We start from the raw sequence: 14,892 nt of genomic DNA, 5'->3' as shown, positions 1-14,892 counted from the left end.
GAGAGTCACTAATCATGATCTTTGCCATCTCCTTAAGTAGGGTCCTCATTTAGCTTAGAACAGTGAACAGCCTCCAACTGGCCCTATGATTTTATTCTAAATTTGCAATAAATGAAGACTTTCACAAAAAGGCACAGAGATAAAAGTTAGACAGGGATTCTAATTTTGCTTTTCCTTTTTGGTAGCAGTGGAAACCAAAGACACCCTTTAAAACCTCTGGCTTTAAAGCCCAATGCTTTTCTGGCTGGCTGGTTTTAAATGACGATAAAGCAAGGCTGTCTTTCAACCCTGCCTTGAGAAGCATGTATCATCAGGCTGGCATGTGAGGCTTGCTCCGTGACCATGAACTCTCTACACCTCACGAGCCAGTCCATGGCTCTGCAGAGCAGGCTCACTGCCTCTCCTCATCATGGGCTGGCAACTTCTCTGCAACCTTCCTTTATTGGTCTCAGTGGTCCTCGGGGACAGGCTTCCTCTCTCCTCTATATGGGTGCTGGAAGAAAGCTACAGTGGGTGGCCGGCCTGCCTGCCGGTAGGTCTTAGGGCTATATGCCCTCAGTAATGCTTCTGGCCACCATCTCCAAGCTCCTTATTTACCCAGCCCATCCCTCCCTCCGGCCACTGTCTGCCTCCCAGTCAACATTCCTCAAAGCATGAGGCCTGAAGACATCTAGATGCAAGGACGAGCGAAGAGACTCTGTCTTTTCAACAGTGTTGCTTTGTAACTTATCTCTTGTTGCCATCCTAAACTCATGTGGGTGCCTTTCCCCCCACCTGCATGGAACGGCATTATTAGTCATCCTGTGAAATTTCACCTCTCAACCCATCTGTATGGCATCAGTAAAGGGAGCGGACAAGCACGCCACCCCCCACCCCCACCCCTGGCATATACTGGGCCCACTGAAGGTGGATGGAGGACCAAGAAGGAGCAGATTACACTTGTGGACAGCAACTGTGTCCTGATCTGATCTGCTGTTACTACCCTACACTTCCGAGCTTCTTAGAGTTGAGCATTACTGAGTTTGCAGTGGATTATGTATGGTCCTGCTCCACTGTCAGCTCGTGCATACCTACATTTATGGGTTATGCTGCAGGTCGATGCACTCCTCTTTTTTTTGATAAGGGTAACTTTAGAATCCAACCCAGCCCATGGACAATGTATGTAAATCAGAAGCCCACAGTCTCCTGCATCAGTGGTATAGGCAGGAACTACTGGGGTCCAGGGGAGAACACTGTATCATTAATCTTCTTGTCCCCGATCACCCCGGGGTAAAGAAGATGTTACATGTATGGTAAACAACCACTGGGTAACCTTGCCAACAATGGAGAAACCCTCAATACCACCTGTGGTAGCATTGGTGTTTTGTATCAGGTCCAATAAATACCACCTCATTAAAAACACTGTGCAGAAACCATGTTTCTGACATTAAAATTCACCAAAACACTCATGTTTCAGCTTTCATTTTTGGTACACATTTAAAATGTATCACGGTCACAAGAAAACAGTGCTGCTGTTTTCTTGCTGTACCAACACTGAAGTTGCAGTGAATTCTTATTTTCAAAGTCAAACCCAGCCATTTAAAATCTACTAATTAAAACAAGAAATAATTAGCTGAGCTTGTGGTATGGGATGATAGTAATACTTAACTCATAAAACCCTTTGCAGGAACTCATAAATAAAAGCTAAGTTTTTTTTTTTCTGATTGTCATTAAAGTAATTAAAAGAAGACATGTGCTTTTTAGAAATACTGCCAGGGGAATCCAGGAATATCAGGATGCAGGCAGGTGGGGGAAGCGTATTTTACAGTGGTTTCATTACCTACTTTCTGCTAACATAAATATTTGGCAACAACAACAACAACAAAATCACACTTAATAGCTGCAAAAACCAACAAAATGCTATAGGATTAAAAAAATACCCATTATAAAGGTACTCTTAGGAAGTATGACTATTTTATAACAGGGTAAAATTTTAAGAAAGTAATCAAATTATGTATTTGGTAAAAATATATTTGTGGGAAACTAAGAATAGAAACATCAGTTTTTATAAATACCTCACGTTTGATTTTCAAATGGTTCCAAGTTCTCCACCAACTCCCCCAGAGACATAACCCAGCAGGAAGTCTTTGATGGTTCTTTTACTCTTCCTCTGGGCAAAGATGGCATGCGTGTGCCATGTAACATTTTGCTGCTAATAACTTCCCAGCTTCAGACTTTCCGGGAGTGGTTGTGGCTGTTTTTGTTTTTGTTTTTTAGTAGCCTCTAACATCATGTACATTTAGCCTATTATTTTTAAGTCGTGTCAGGAGCAAATAGTTTTACTTTTGGGTGTTTTGTGTTTTCAAAAAGAAGAAAACCACCCATAAGCTGAAACAACAGAAGACTTTGAGAGTGTGAGAAAAATATTTTTAAGCTTTGGATAGGATGATCATTTCCCCTACTTTAACATCAACATGAATTCCAGCCAGCACCACAAGAGTCAGCTTTGGAGGAAGAAACACAATCTGTACTATGAAACTAGACAATGCACACAACTGGAGAAAATGATGTGACTTGATGTCTTTGCCACGGAGCCCTTGGAGGCTAGAGAATGATAAATTTCCTGAGAAGTGGTTTGAACTAGACATTAGAACATTCTTCTAGCTGGAATATTAACCACATTTTCCCTTTTGCTCCTTTATTATGGATGAAAGGCAGTGATGTCGACTGGGGCCACATGTAAGGGGCAGCACACCTACCCTTCGGGCATGGATTTTTGCCTGTAAGTGCCTCCACCAGAGCCAGTCTCGCTGGATGAAGACAGGTTGCTCGGGGAGTTACGGCACTGCTGGGACCTTGCTAGAGCCATGGATGAGACTGTCACGTAGATGTCGGAACCAGGAGACAGCCTGTGAACACAAACCAGAAATAGTAAGTCAATCCAAGGAGAAGTCCCAAGGCAGTGCATGATGGATAATATCATATAAACGTGACAAGGAAAGTGACTTCATGGAGATAGTGAAAACGAAGCCAGCTGGAGGCCTACAAAAGAAACTTCCCCATAAAACTACTCCCTAAGGGAACAGCTAGAGAATGGCCCTACAGGGGGTGGGGGTAGGGGACATAAAAAAATAACAGGGGGGGGGAAAAACATGTATGTTTCCCAAAGCTGCCAAAATTCAATGCACGGAATTGCTTATACAGTTTCCTAGGATGGCAGTGCAGAGGATAATTGAACCCCAGTGACATTAACATAGCAATTAATTCCAATTTTTCACACTAATTTTCCCAGAGTATATGACCACAGTGAGACTAGTGGATTCTTTGTATGTGTCTTTGTTTTCCAATTTTATTACTCAAAGCCTGGAATGAATACTTAGATTTTGGTGTTTAGTATTTATAAACGTGGTTGATAGCGTAGTATCACCATATAAAAATCTCCATGAAAAAAAAAAAAGCCTACAATGCCAGATATTGAATTTAATTGGAATTACTGAATTTATAGATTATCACAGTAGAGGTATACTCCACAGATTGCTCACCTTGCTGATAGGCGCTGGGGACAGAAATCAGAGCTCTGTCATCAGGACAGATGTAGATCCTCTGCTCTCACAGACAACTGGGCAACCCCAGGGACATCAGTAAGTGATTCTGGCAACTGTGACTGGGTGTGAAATACAGCTTACTACTAATATTTTAGTTCAGGAGTGAAAGCTGGCACAAATCCTGACTCTTGCACTAGGGTAAGTCATTTCCATGGGATAGCTGAGAAAGTGGAGTCTAAGTCGTTCGTTCAGTAAGCCAGGCCTCTTGACTGTCAATCCACTGTGTTATGCTAAGCAATTGTTGAACGCCAAAGAGGCTGGGTTTTCTTACTTGGACAGCCTGCAGTGGGTCTGCATGGTCAGTCAGATGCTTTTGCGTGAGAAGATACCTTTGTCTCAAACCAATGTTCTGAAGCCAGGGGAGAGAACCTGATTCACTGAAATAGAGCATTTTCTAAAGGTGAACCCATGTGCCTTCTGTCTCAGGGCAGGATGGGGTTTCGGGTACAGGAAGTTGACAGAAGAGATAACAAACACAATGAGAAGCTTTTGTAACAGAACAAGAATAAGGATGGGTGCTGAGAGTATTACTCCCAAATCCATCTATGCCCAAGAGGTAGATCTGACTTGAGAATCCAGATCTCTCTGCTCTGAGAAGAATCTCCTGCCATCTCCTAGACCTCTTTACCGAATGCTCTCAACAGCAACTCAAATTAAATCATGTCAAACCTAACAGGTTTTTCCATTCCCTTGTCCCCCGTCAATCCTGTTATTTGTTATCTCAAGCTAAGCACCTTTCCCCTTCGTCTTCCATGTCGATTAGTCTAATTAAGTTCAACTTTTAATGAGTACAGTGTGTCAGGCACCCTGGGTGCTGGTCTTGACAATACAAAGACTAGGAAAGTAACTGGTCTTCAACCCCTCGATCGCCCTCCCAACTCCCCCATCTCCAGCCTGGATTGGCATAACTGTGGAATGTTGTAGAACAGCTGCCAGAAGTGTTTCATTGTGTAAATAAATAACAACTGTCAAAGAGAGGGAAGTCCTTAGTAGCAACAGTCAACTCTGTTACCCTTTCTAACTGGAGAAGACTAGCTGATCTTGTTTTTTTCCCTCATTACCCCTCAGCCACCACTCATTCTTCTAGCACATGTGCCCCAAGTCTGGTCCTGACCTTTCCCATGTGGCCCTTGCTTGGAATGAGGCAGCAGAATGGTAGCAGACAGGGAACCAGCTGGGTGGGGGTGGGAGAGGGGTGAGAGGCTCCAGATAATCATCAAGTAGTGATTGAGAGTTTGACTGTAAATTAATTTTATGCCATAAAAGACCAATCTAATTCTGTTCGACTATGTAGCATCTTAAAAAGAAAAAAAATAAAATAAAGCCCCAGAATTTATCCTCCAAAAGCCAGTCGCCAGAAGAACTATCTTAGGCCAGAACCATGTCATGGACTCCACCCTGAGAACAAACGTCTTCTCTCTCCCAGGTCCTGGCACACCCCCCAGCTTCGTTCGCCCTAGGAAATGCGCCCGGTGGGGCAGCCCAGGGAGAGGGATGTCTCTCTCCCGTCCGTCCACCGCCGATGCCACTGGTCTTCGATTTCCAGCCTCTGTCCACCCCATTCCTCCGGTCTCCACTATGCCAAGTCATCTGACTACTAACATGCTCTCTGTAGCTTCCCTTTGCCTATAGAACAGAGGGCCGAATCCCTGGTCCCTTCTTCCAGGCTTTGGACTATCTTGTCCAAGCCCTCCCTCCCCTCCATGCTTTCTGCCTGCATCCATGCACCTTACATTCTGGACAGATTCAATATGTCCTATTTTTAGACTCTGCTACCATATGCATACTTTTACTCATCTTGTCCGCTCTCTTTCCTCCTTTCTGATATAAAATCCTTTTTCTCAAGGCTTAATTCCAAAATCATAATCCTGAATTTATAGATTAGTTAGAACCTCCTCGAGTACCATGCAGTCTGTTCTTTGCGCCATCACAGCACATCCTTCAGCATGGTTAGTTTTACATGTGTCTACTTTCCCAACTAGATTTGCCCCTTAAGGGGCAGGGCTGAGCCATTTTATCTTTACATCTCTGGTTGCTTAAAACATGTTTGCTGAATGAATGAGAATCCCTGTCAGTAGTGCAGAAAATGAAGGACAGTAAGTGGGTTCAGAATAAAGGCCCACAGTGACATCAGATGCCCAAGCTAGGGGTTCTCAGCCATGGTGGGTCTACATCAGTTGAAAAACAGTTGGTCGCTAACAATAAAGGGCCCCAATTATTGAATATTATACTAAAAGCAACGAGAACAGATTCAAAGTTAATATTCTTCCTTAAATGTGAGAAAAAGGAATGATGGACTTCTACCCAGACACCCTTGAGCATATCATCACTCTGACATATAATGGTAATAGTAAGCAAGAGAACTTACTATTAATGGCTCCTCTGGGTATTATCCAGTGGAGCAAGTAAGGACACCAAGTATGCCAGGCCCTTGGAGGAATGGTATGAGAAGCTAGGAAAAAAAGGCAGAGTTCCTAAGTTCCTCCTGTTATTACCAGTCTTGTCATTGCTGCACAGACTCAGAGAAATACTAGCTACACAGCTGGTTCTCTCATGAGGATACAGACTCAGGAAAGGAGTATGGGCAGGGCAGCCACAGTGGGTCAGGGATCAGTGGGGTCCTGGAACACTGGCTCATGCCTACTTTGGGTAACATGTTTTGATAAAAGAGAGATCAAGACACCTATCTGAGGACTGTAAAAGAGACCTACCTTTATTCTTTTCCATTAAGACCTCTCCCTAATTTCCCGCTGTTTATTTTGAAATAATCAGAGGGGGGCTGGAGTGGAGGAGGCATAGGAGAAGTAAATTACAAAGGAAACTAGGTAGGGAATAAGGAGCAGCATGGATCCAAATATAACAAGACACCATACTCCTTTCTGCCTTAAGAATTTGGCCCTTATAGACTCATAATACAGAGAAACTTCAAACGCAGTTTCATTTGTAGGTGCTTTGCTTTTCCTATCGTGCAGAGGAGGAGGTATTACAGAATGATGGAAATTAAGGAAACACAGTACAAGCATGTTCATATGGTCAGGGCCAGTGCAACATCCGGAAGGCCCGTGATATTCCAACTGTCTTCAGGGTAAGCGAGTAATGCCAGTGAACTATATGTATGGTGAACCTTCAAATGTTTCTGTTTCTGTGAGAAGTGACCACTGATTCCATAGGAAAAGTCAAGATGTAACTTTTACATTTGTATTTAGAGCTTGCTTTTCTTACTCTGCTCTCCAAAACGTACATTAATTTAAAATATCTCATGCTAGTTCTCAACCTCAGCTCTTTTATTTGGCAAATGTATCAGAAAATTCTACTTGGTTACTGGAGTCATCCCAAAGTGAAAAAATAGCATTTCCAGAAGGCCAGCATTCACTCCCATCCCTTTTTTGCATTTATATAACTCAATAGTGGCTTTGTTTTCGGTCTGTTCACACACATTGAACAAACAAACAGAAACTGATGGAATTCCACCCAAATGTTTTTACCAATCTAGATGTATGTATCGCGGACAAAAGAATTTCAGAATTAGCCCTTATTCTGACGACTTACTATTCTTTTCAAACACATTGACACTGATACCATCACACAAATATTATTTGAGAACAGACCTTGTTGAGGGAGCGGGAGATGCCGCCGGCCTGGCCCTGGCAGCTCACTTCTGCCAGAGAGAGCTGTGGTCATCACTCAAGCTGGGCTGTGTGCTGTCCTGCCACTTTGAAAAAGGGTACCCCCCCAAACTGGCTCACACAGGAAGCCAGCATGCTGACTTCTTGAATCTCCATCCCCCACCACCCACTGTACTTTAAGGGTTGCTGAGGCCAGCGAAGAGTTAGTGAAAGATCCCAACCAAGGCTTTTCTTCTCTTCTGAGATAAACTGAGATCTTTCTACTTTCTCTTCATCTTGAAGAGCTTCCGACATCTGGGTATTAATGCCAAATGGGTTTACGGGACTAACATTAACACATCTTTCAGTTGCTATGAGATTTTTCAATTCTGTGGAATGTAAGAATTTTCAAGAATGCGCTGGTCACCGTGAGAAAGGAAACATCTAAACCTTTCAGTGTTAATTTCAGCAGATTCTTTCCTCCACATTTTTGTAAATTTAGCCAAGAAATAACTAAATGTTTTTAAAGTAACTGATATTAAAAGTTCTCTGGAGCTTCCTATTACTTCCCTCTGCAGAAATAAAACACCAGGACCTTTTGATTCTATGAAAAATGCAGCAACTGCAAAAGTCATGATCATCAGCCAGACAGACAATACCTCCATAGTCTCCAAGACTCCACTAACACCAACTTTTCATTTATATGCAATGCATTTCACTGCAATGAGAACAAAGAGCTGAATGGAATGGACATTTAGGAAGAGGTGGTCCAATTTCAGAATCAGTGCATTTTCCAGAATCATTCTCATACCAGGGTAAAAGGGAGAAGAGACTTACCCACAAAACTCAGATTTCTAATAAAATAACTCTTGCTTTTTTACAGCACCCTTCCCATAAATCAGCACACAGGACTATACACAATCTATTAATGTTAACATTAATAGATTCTCACTGAGTTGATCTCTTCAGATTGTGATGGGTTATAACTTATCAACTTATGGATAAAGAATTCTCAGATTCCAAGTGGCTACCTCTAAGACATTTTCCTGAGTAATTATATGTAGGTTTAATGATGCCTCTCTCTCCTGCTTTGTACTCCAAAGTGACAGCACTGCCTAGATGTGTCCAAGGAGATAAGGCCCTCTGTAACCCAAGCGCCATTGGTGGAATGATGGTAAAAACAAGAGAAGGTTTCAAATAGTACCAATGACTGACAAATTAGATACTTGAGTCCATAATTAAGCACAGCACTTTACCACAACTTAGCAATTAAAATGCTGTTCACCCAGGGAACATGAGGACCAAGTTAAAATCTGTCTTCAGCAATATATATCAACCAGGATTCTTCCAGAATTATGTAAAAAACAAAACAAAACAAAAACCCTCACAAATGATTCAAGGTAATGTAATCTGGTGCTATCTCCAGACTAGAGTTTGAACAAGCTATATTCAAATTCAAGCCACTCGTCTCTATGTCTTTTCATCTCTTCCTACCGTGTTCTTTGTGAACCAGAGCTACCCCTGGCTTTTTGACCAGTCTATATCAGCTGTTTGGACTGAATCATGGAAATCCTGTTCTGATGAGCCCCCTGTGGCAAAGTCAATTTACAACAAGGACTAACTCCCTTCCACAGTTAGGAAAATACAGCAATTCATCACAGTGAGATAAATGGATCATCACGTCACAGTAGCTGGCAAGCTGTTAGAAGTTCACAGCCTGGCACACATCATAGGTGCCTCTTAGGAAGAGTCAATTTTATATCTCAGGGTGACTCTAAAGAACAGAAAATAAAAATGGACTACTTGCAGGACCAGCTACATAATTCATGGGGCTCAGTGTAAAATGAAAATGAAAGTCCCCATGTTGACACAGTATTGCAAATTTTAAGACAATGACAGCAGAGCATGAAACTCAGTATGGAACCTTCTAAGCAGGGGTCTGTGCAACTGCAAGGCTGCACTCCCATGAAGCTGGCTCTGACTGCAGTGCATGTGACTGGGCCTCCCAAGCATACATGCATGCACTCATTTGACAAATATTTCTTGAACTCTTGTCTATGAATGGTGGTAGGTTTCATTCAAGTAGCACAGTGGTTAAGAGAGAGGCTCTGGAGTCCAATGGCCTGGATGCTAATCTCAGCTCCACCATTAACTCCTGTCACTTTGCACTGATTATCCCATCTCTCAATCCCTGGGCATCCGTATTTGAAAACAGAGCATGAAGAGCAACTGGGCTCTGGGTAGATGAACTGAGAAAACTCAAACAAATGACTCAATAGAGCCTGGCCTAGAATATGAACTCAGTAATATCATATACTTATAGTTTTTTTAAAAAAATAGATTTTATTTCTTTATTCATGAGACACAGAGAGAGAGAAGGAGAGAGAGACAGAGAGAGACAGAGAGGCAGAGACACAGACAGAGGGAGAAGCTGGCTCCATGCAGAGAGCCCGATGCGGGACTTGATCCCGGATCTCCAGGATCACGCCCTGGGCTGAAGGCGGCGCCAAACCACTGAGCCACCAGGCCTGCCCTATCTACTTACAAGTTTTTAAGTAAAACACAAGTAAAATGGAACTGGCATGAGGGCAATACACACAGAGTGCAGGCGGGCTCAGGCAGGTTAGAAGCCAACTCTTACTGTGAAAACCAGGAGAAAGGAAGCTTTATGAAGAAATGCATGTGAAATAAGTCTGCAGGAAACCAAGGATTTCCACAGAAGTCAGGAGCTAGGACTCATGAGTGTAAGGGTGTATGTGATTGCCATGATGCTGAGTTAGGCTGGAGCACTATCCTGGGTGGGAGATCTGCAGGGGTTGTGACTGTGGGTCTTGCAGGGTGAGCTCCTCTATGGTAAGCTGAGGAAACACTTCCCTTCTCTGTCTGGTAACCGGGACGCATAGAAGGTTCTATAGCCAAGCAGTGGTATGGCCAGAGCTAATCCAGAGCATCTATGTGAGCAGGCAAATTTGAGGGAGATATAGACAGATATGAACCCATTAGCCCACTAAAAACATTTGTCTCTTCGATTAGTCCTACTCTCCTCCACCAACATTCACTAATCTTTCATCAAAAGAAGTCACAATCAAATCTTTAGTGAGAGGCTAAGTGATTTTTTTTTTTTTTTTGACATGCTTAGATTTTAAAGACTGGAAAAAACCAGGCAAGATAAATTCATTCTTTATCACAGTTTACAAATAAGAACATGGGAAGCAGAAGCTGAAATATAGATGCCATGCTGGCCTCTGCTCAGAGTGGCTGCCCACAGGCAACTTCCTCGAGGGGTCTCTGAGACCCCCAGCCCTCTCCACACAACTGGCCTGAGCTAGGAGAAGAGAAAAACACCACCACATAACCCACTCTCCTTTCCTACAAAACCCTACCAGGACTTGGGCCTGAACCATCTGCAGACTAGTCCATCAATTATTCACAAGCACATATTGCTAACCATGGTTCAGGGCTGCATCACATCTTCATCTCTACATCCCTATTTTTATTTTGTGCCATTTCATATGCCATCATCATCTGTCATTTTAAAAATATAATGGGAAACCAAAAGAGTCAAGCAAAAAGTGACAGATTGGGACACTCCAGGCTGTTCAATGAGACTGGGTCCTGATTCTCTCCAGAGCGGGAACTGGTTGGGACAATGAATGCCTACACATACATGTTTGCAGGGCCACAAGCATAGGAGTCAGCCCTTCCCCTGCCAGCCCCCCTGATGTATTCACACTAGGTTCCTTAAAATGAGCCTGCAGCTCCATAGCAAGTGGTCCAGGGCCACTTTATGTGGCCTGAGGCAGTGTCTAACAAGCCCTCTTGTGACATGGCCAAACACCCAGCACTTAGCACAAACACACCCAACACAGAAATATATACTCTCGAGTGGGACCCAGCCAAGCACCTAGCACTTAGTACAAACACACCCAACACAGAAATATATACTCTCTAGTGGGACAGCGACTTAACTCTGAAGACCAGCCCTAAGGACACTCTGCCCATCCCGTTATATATAGCAACTGTTTCTCCAAGTCAAAAGGTAATTAAATCTACTTCTCTCAGCAAGCACTTGAATGCTAAGCAGATCCAGAATGGCCACTCTGTAACCATACTGTGTTGATTCTCACAAGTGGACGCTGACCATAGACCCTTCACTGTCCAGGACTCTGAACAAAAGGCTTTTGGGAAAATTTCACCCGGATGATTGTGGCAGTGGATTTGGTAGCTAATTTGTCATAATTATCATTAATTTCTACAAGTTTACATATATGTATTATGCAATCAACAAATAGTAAAGAAAAATGTCAGGGGTTTCAAATATAAGGCAGCAGAATATACTTTTTTTTCTCTGTGAGTTAAATTCTCAATACACGTGTTCATGTAGCTGATGTGCTTTCATCACCAAAGCCTAACTTCTCCATGGGAAGGAGGGTGACAGCAGGACATATGTTAGATCTAGCTTCTAGGAAGGCTGGCCTTGTGTGTGTGTGTGTGTGTGTGTGTGTGTGTAAGAATTGAGGAAGCCCCAGGGCCATGGTGGGCCTCTGTAGAGCCTCCCATAGGTGTGACCAGGCCAGGCCTCCTCGGGCAGTCCTAATGCAGCAGACCCCTTGAGCTGGGTAGGGGGGGTAAGATCGTGCTGCTGGCTGCTCACAGGACTATAGTTCCGTAGTGACGTGGTCACATGCCACCTTACTGCTCTGCCCAGAACTCTTAACTGTTTTTCATAAAATCCTCTTGAAGGTCATTCTAATTTGCATGGATGAGTTTTCCAGAATTTTCTACACCTTCTGCAAATGCACAACTCACCAGGGCTGTTTTCAGCACAGTAAACCGTGACACTGTTGCTGTAGACAACATGACTTCTTTGTGCAAATTCAGTGACCCACCAGATACTTAGCTTGGGTTAGGCTGCAGAGGGACTCACCAGGCCAGGCTGGCAGTGCCACCACAGCCTGAGAGGCGCCCCTCCAGCCCCCCGAACATGATCTGTTTCCCCTCCATGAAGCTGTGTCTGGAAGAGCCTCTACAAAATGACAAAGAGCAAGCACCATTTTCTAAGTCTCAACATGTGGCAGGCCTGTCCTAAAGTTCAGATCAGGTACAGGGTCACCCTACTCCCTTAATCAATCTTCATATGAACTCTAGGGGATGGGGCTGGTGCTCACTGGATTGTTGGCACCCTGAGGTACAGAGGGGACAAGGAACTTCCCACATGGCTTCTAAGTGGTAGGGCCAGAATGTGAACCAAAGCCTCTGTGCTCCTGGAACCTCTGTAGGGTGGAAGCCCTGTGGGAACATCTGTCTGGGCTGGATGCACGACAGCTACTTAGCTGGCCCAGAGAGTAACTTCTGAGCACTTGGAGAGCCTGAGCTGGGGGGCCACACTGGAACATTCTGATCTCATTCCCTACGTCCTTCTGGAGTGCATAAAGGAAAGGGAACGGGGGCAGGGTATGAGGAACTCAAGCACTGTGCACATTTCCTGAATACTTACATAGGAAACATCACTGCAGTATAATCTGAACATGTGAGCCTGCACACCATCTAACTCTAATCCCAGTGTGGATGCCACAGTATGTCAGCTCCTTTGGAGAGCTGCAGGAAAAGGAGCCTTAAGAGACCAGTGAGTTTAAGTCAAGTATGGCCCTCTGCTTTTCCTCCTCATCTTGGCTGATAAATACAATACCATAATTCAAGTTTCCTCTAAACTGAAAGCTTTTATAGGAAATTCAATCAAGAACAACTCACATTTCACTTTGAGTCAGTGTGAGACAGCTTTACTCAATGTACTTTTAAAACAGGAGCATTCGAAACTTAGCCAACAGAAATCAAGGACTTCTACTTGAATCCAGCTTTAATTCTACAGCTTTGTCAGACTACTGAGTCTTCATTTTTACTGATCTTTTAATTTTTATAAAAATGAACTGATTGATCAAGTGTGCACTGAAGGGTGAATGGATAAACAAAATGTGGTATCTACACAGAATGTAGTATTATTCAGCCTTTGAAAGGAAGTGTGAATGGACTGAATGTGTGTCCCCCCTAAACCACCACCACCACTAAATGTATGTGTTGAAGCCCTAATCCTCATTGTAATGATATCAGGAGGAGGGCCTTTGAGGGTGATTAGTCTTAGGTAAGTAAGGTCATGATCCACAATGGGATTATGTATATCCTTGTAAGGAGAAAAAGAGAAACCAGAGCTTCCCTCTCTCAGCCATGTGAGGGTATAGTAAGAAGGTTGCTGTCTGCAAGCCAGAAGAGGGTCCTCATCAAGAACTGGATCTGCTGGAGCCTTGATCTTGGCATTCCCAGCTGCAGAACTTTCCGAAACAAACAACTGCTGTTTAAGCTGCCTGGCCAATGGAGTTTTGCTATAGCTGCCACTACTAAGACAGGAAATTCCAATGCAGATGAAACCAAAGGCACTATGTTAAAGCGAAATAACCAGTCCTAAAAAGACAAATATTTTATGATTCTACTTACGTAAGTAGTCAAATTCATAGAGATGTAAAGTAGAATGGCGGTGACCAGGGGCGGGGAGGGTACAGGAAGGGGCTGTTTCATGGGGACAGTTTCTGTTCAGCTAGGTGAAAGGTTCTGGAGATGGATGGTGGGGTGACTGTACACAGTGCCACAGAACCCCTCACTCAAAAACTGTTAAAGTGGGAAGTTTTAGGTTATGTATATTATACCATAATAAAGTAAAAAAAAAATTAAAAATAAAAAAGGATTTATTTTCTCCTGAAGTGATTTACTTCGGTTCCTGCTTCTTTTAGTTCTTTTGCTTATTGGTTTAATTACTAAATAAGGTTTTAAAAAACTGATGGTGGACCTATGACAATGCCAGAATTTATAGCTGATCCTTGGGGATACAATGATAAATAAGACAGGCTAGAGTTGGAAAAACTGACAAATAAGATTAAAATGAAATATACAGTTGACCCTTGAACCATGTGAGTCTGAGGGGTACTAACCGCCCCCCCCATACCCACAGGTGAAAATACATGTATAACTCTCAATTGTCCCCAAACTTTACTAATCAGCTCCTGTCAACCTGGAGCCTTACTGATAACATAAGCAGTGGATTAACACATGATACATATTGTATATATTATATACTATATTCTTATAATAAAGTAAGCAGATAAAGAGTTTTAAGAGAAGATACATTTTGCAGTACTGCACTGTATTTATTGAAAAAAACCCCGCATGTAAGTGGACCCGCACAGTCCCAACCTGTGTTGCTCACGGGTCAACTATAATAAATTCTGCGAGCACCAGTTGTTAGCTGCGGAAACAAGGAATGGACGGGCAGACCGCGTAGGGCCACGCGCATAAGGCATCAAGGAGAGAAAACCTGGCAACAGAGTCCTTCACGGGGCTGGACCTGGGGTGGCAGGTGGGAAGTGGGCACCCCCGGGGAGGCGGACTCGTGCAGAGGGCGGCGGTGAGGGGCGCCTCCACTGTCATCAGCCTGCCCCGCGCTACGCAGCACAGAGGTGGGGGAGAGCTGCCGTGCCCGAAAAATCCTAGCGTGACCCGACAGCCCCCACGGCCATGACAGGGAGGAGGCTGGAAAACCAGGAACTCAAAGCAGTTTGGGGCTCCTCACTAGACGGCTGTGGGGACGGGGAGGAGGGTGGAGAGGAAGTTGCCAATGAATCCTGGCGCTGCCCTGGACACTCGGGGAGCCGGCC

At 43.8% G+C, this 14,892-nt stretch overlaps 1 protein-coding gene across 26 annotated transcripts in view; it reads right to left on the bottom strand.

The window, feature by feature from the left end:
• Nucleotides 1–14,892, bottom strand: part of SIPA1L1 (signal induced proliferation associated 1 like 1) — a 377,379-nt gene that overhangs the window by 52,588 nt on the left and 309,899 nt on the right. For all 26 annotated transcript variants that reach the window (XM_072839140.1, XM_072839145.1, XM_072839153.1 and 23 more), the window contains one exon: nt 2,739–2,888. In XM_072839140.1, coding sequence (XP_072695241.1) covers nt 2,739–2,888 — 150 coding nt within the window. The remainder of the gene's footprint in view (nt 1–2,738; nt 2,889–14,892) is intronic.

This window comes from Canis lupus, chromosome 9, assembly GCF_048164855.1.
Source record: "Canis lupus baileyi chromosome 9, mCanLup2.hap1, whole genome shotgun sequence".
Taxonomy (NCBI): domain Eukaryota; kingdom Metazoa; phylum Chordata; class Mammalia; order Carnivora; family Canidae; genus Canis; species Canis lupus.
Note: the sequence above shows the minus strand (reverse complement) of the source record. Positions and strands in the feature narration are given on the sequence as shown.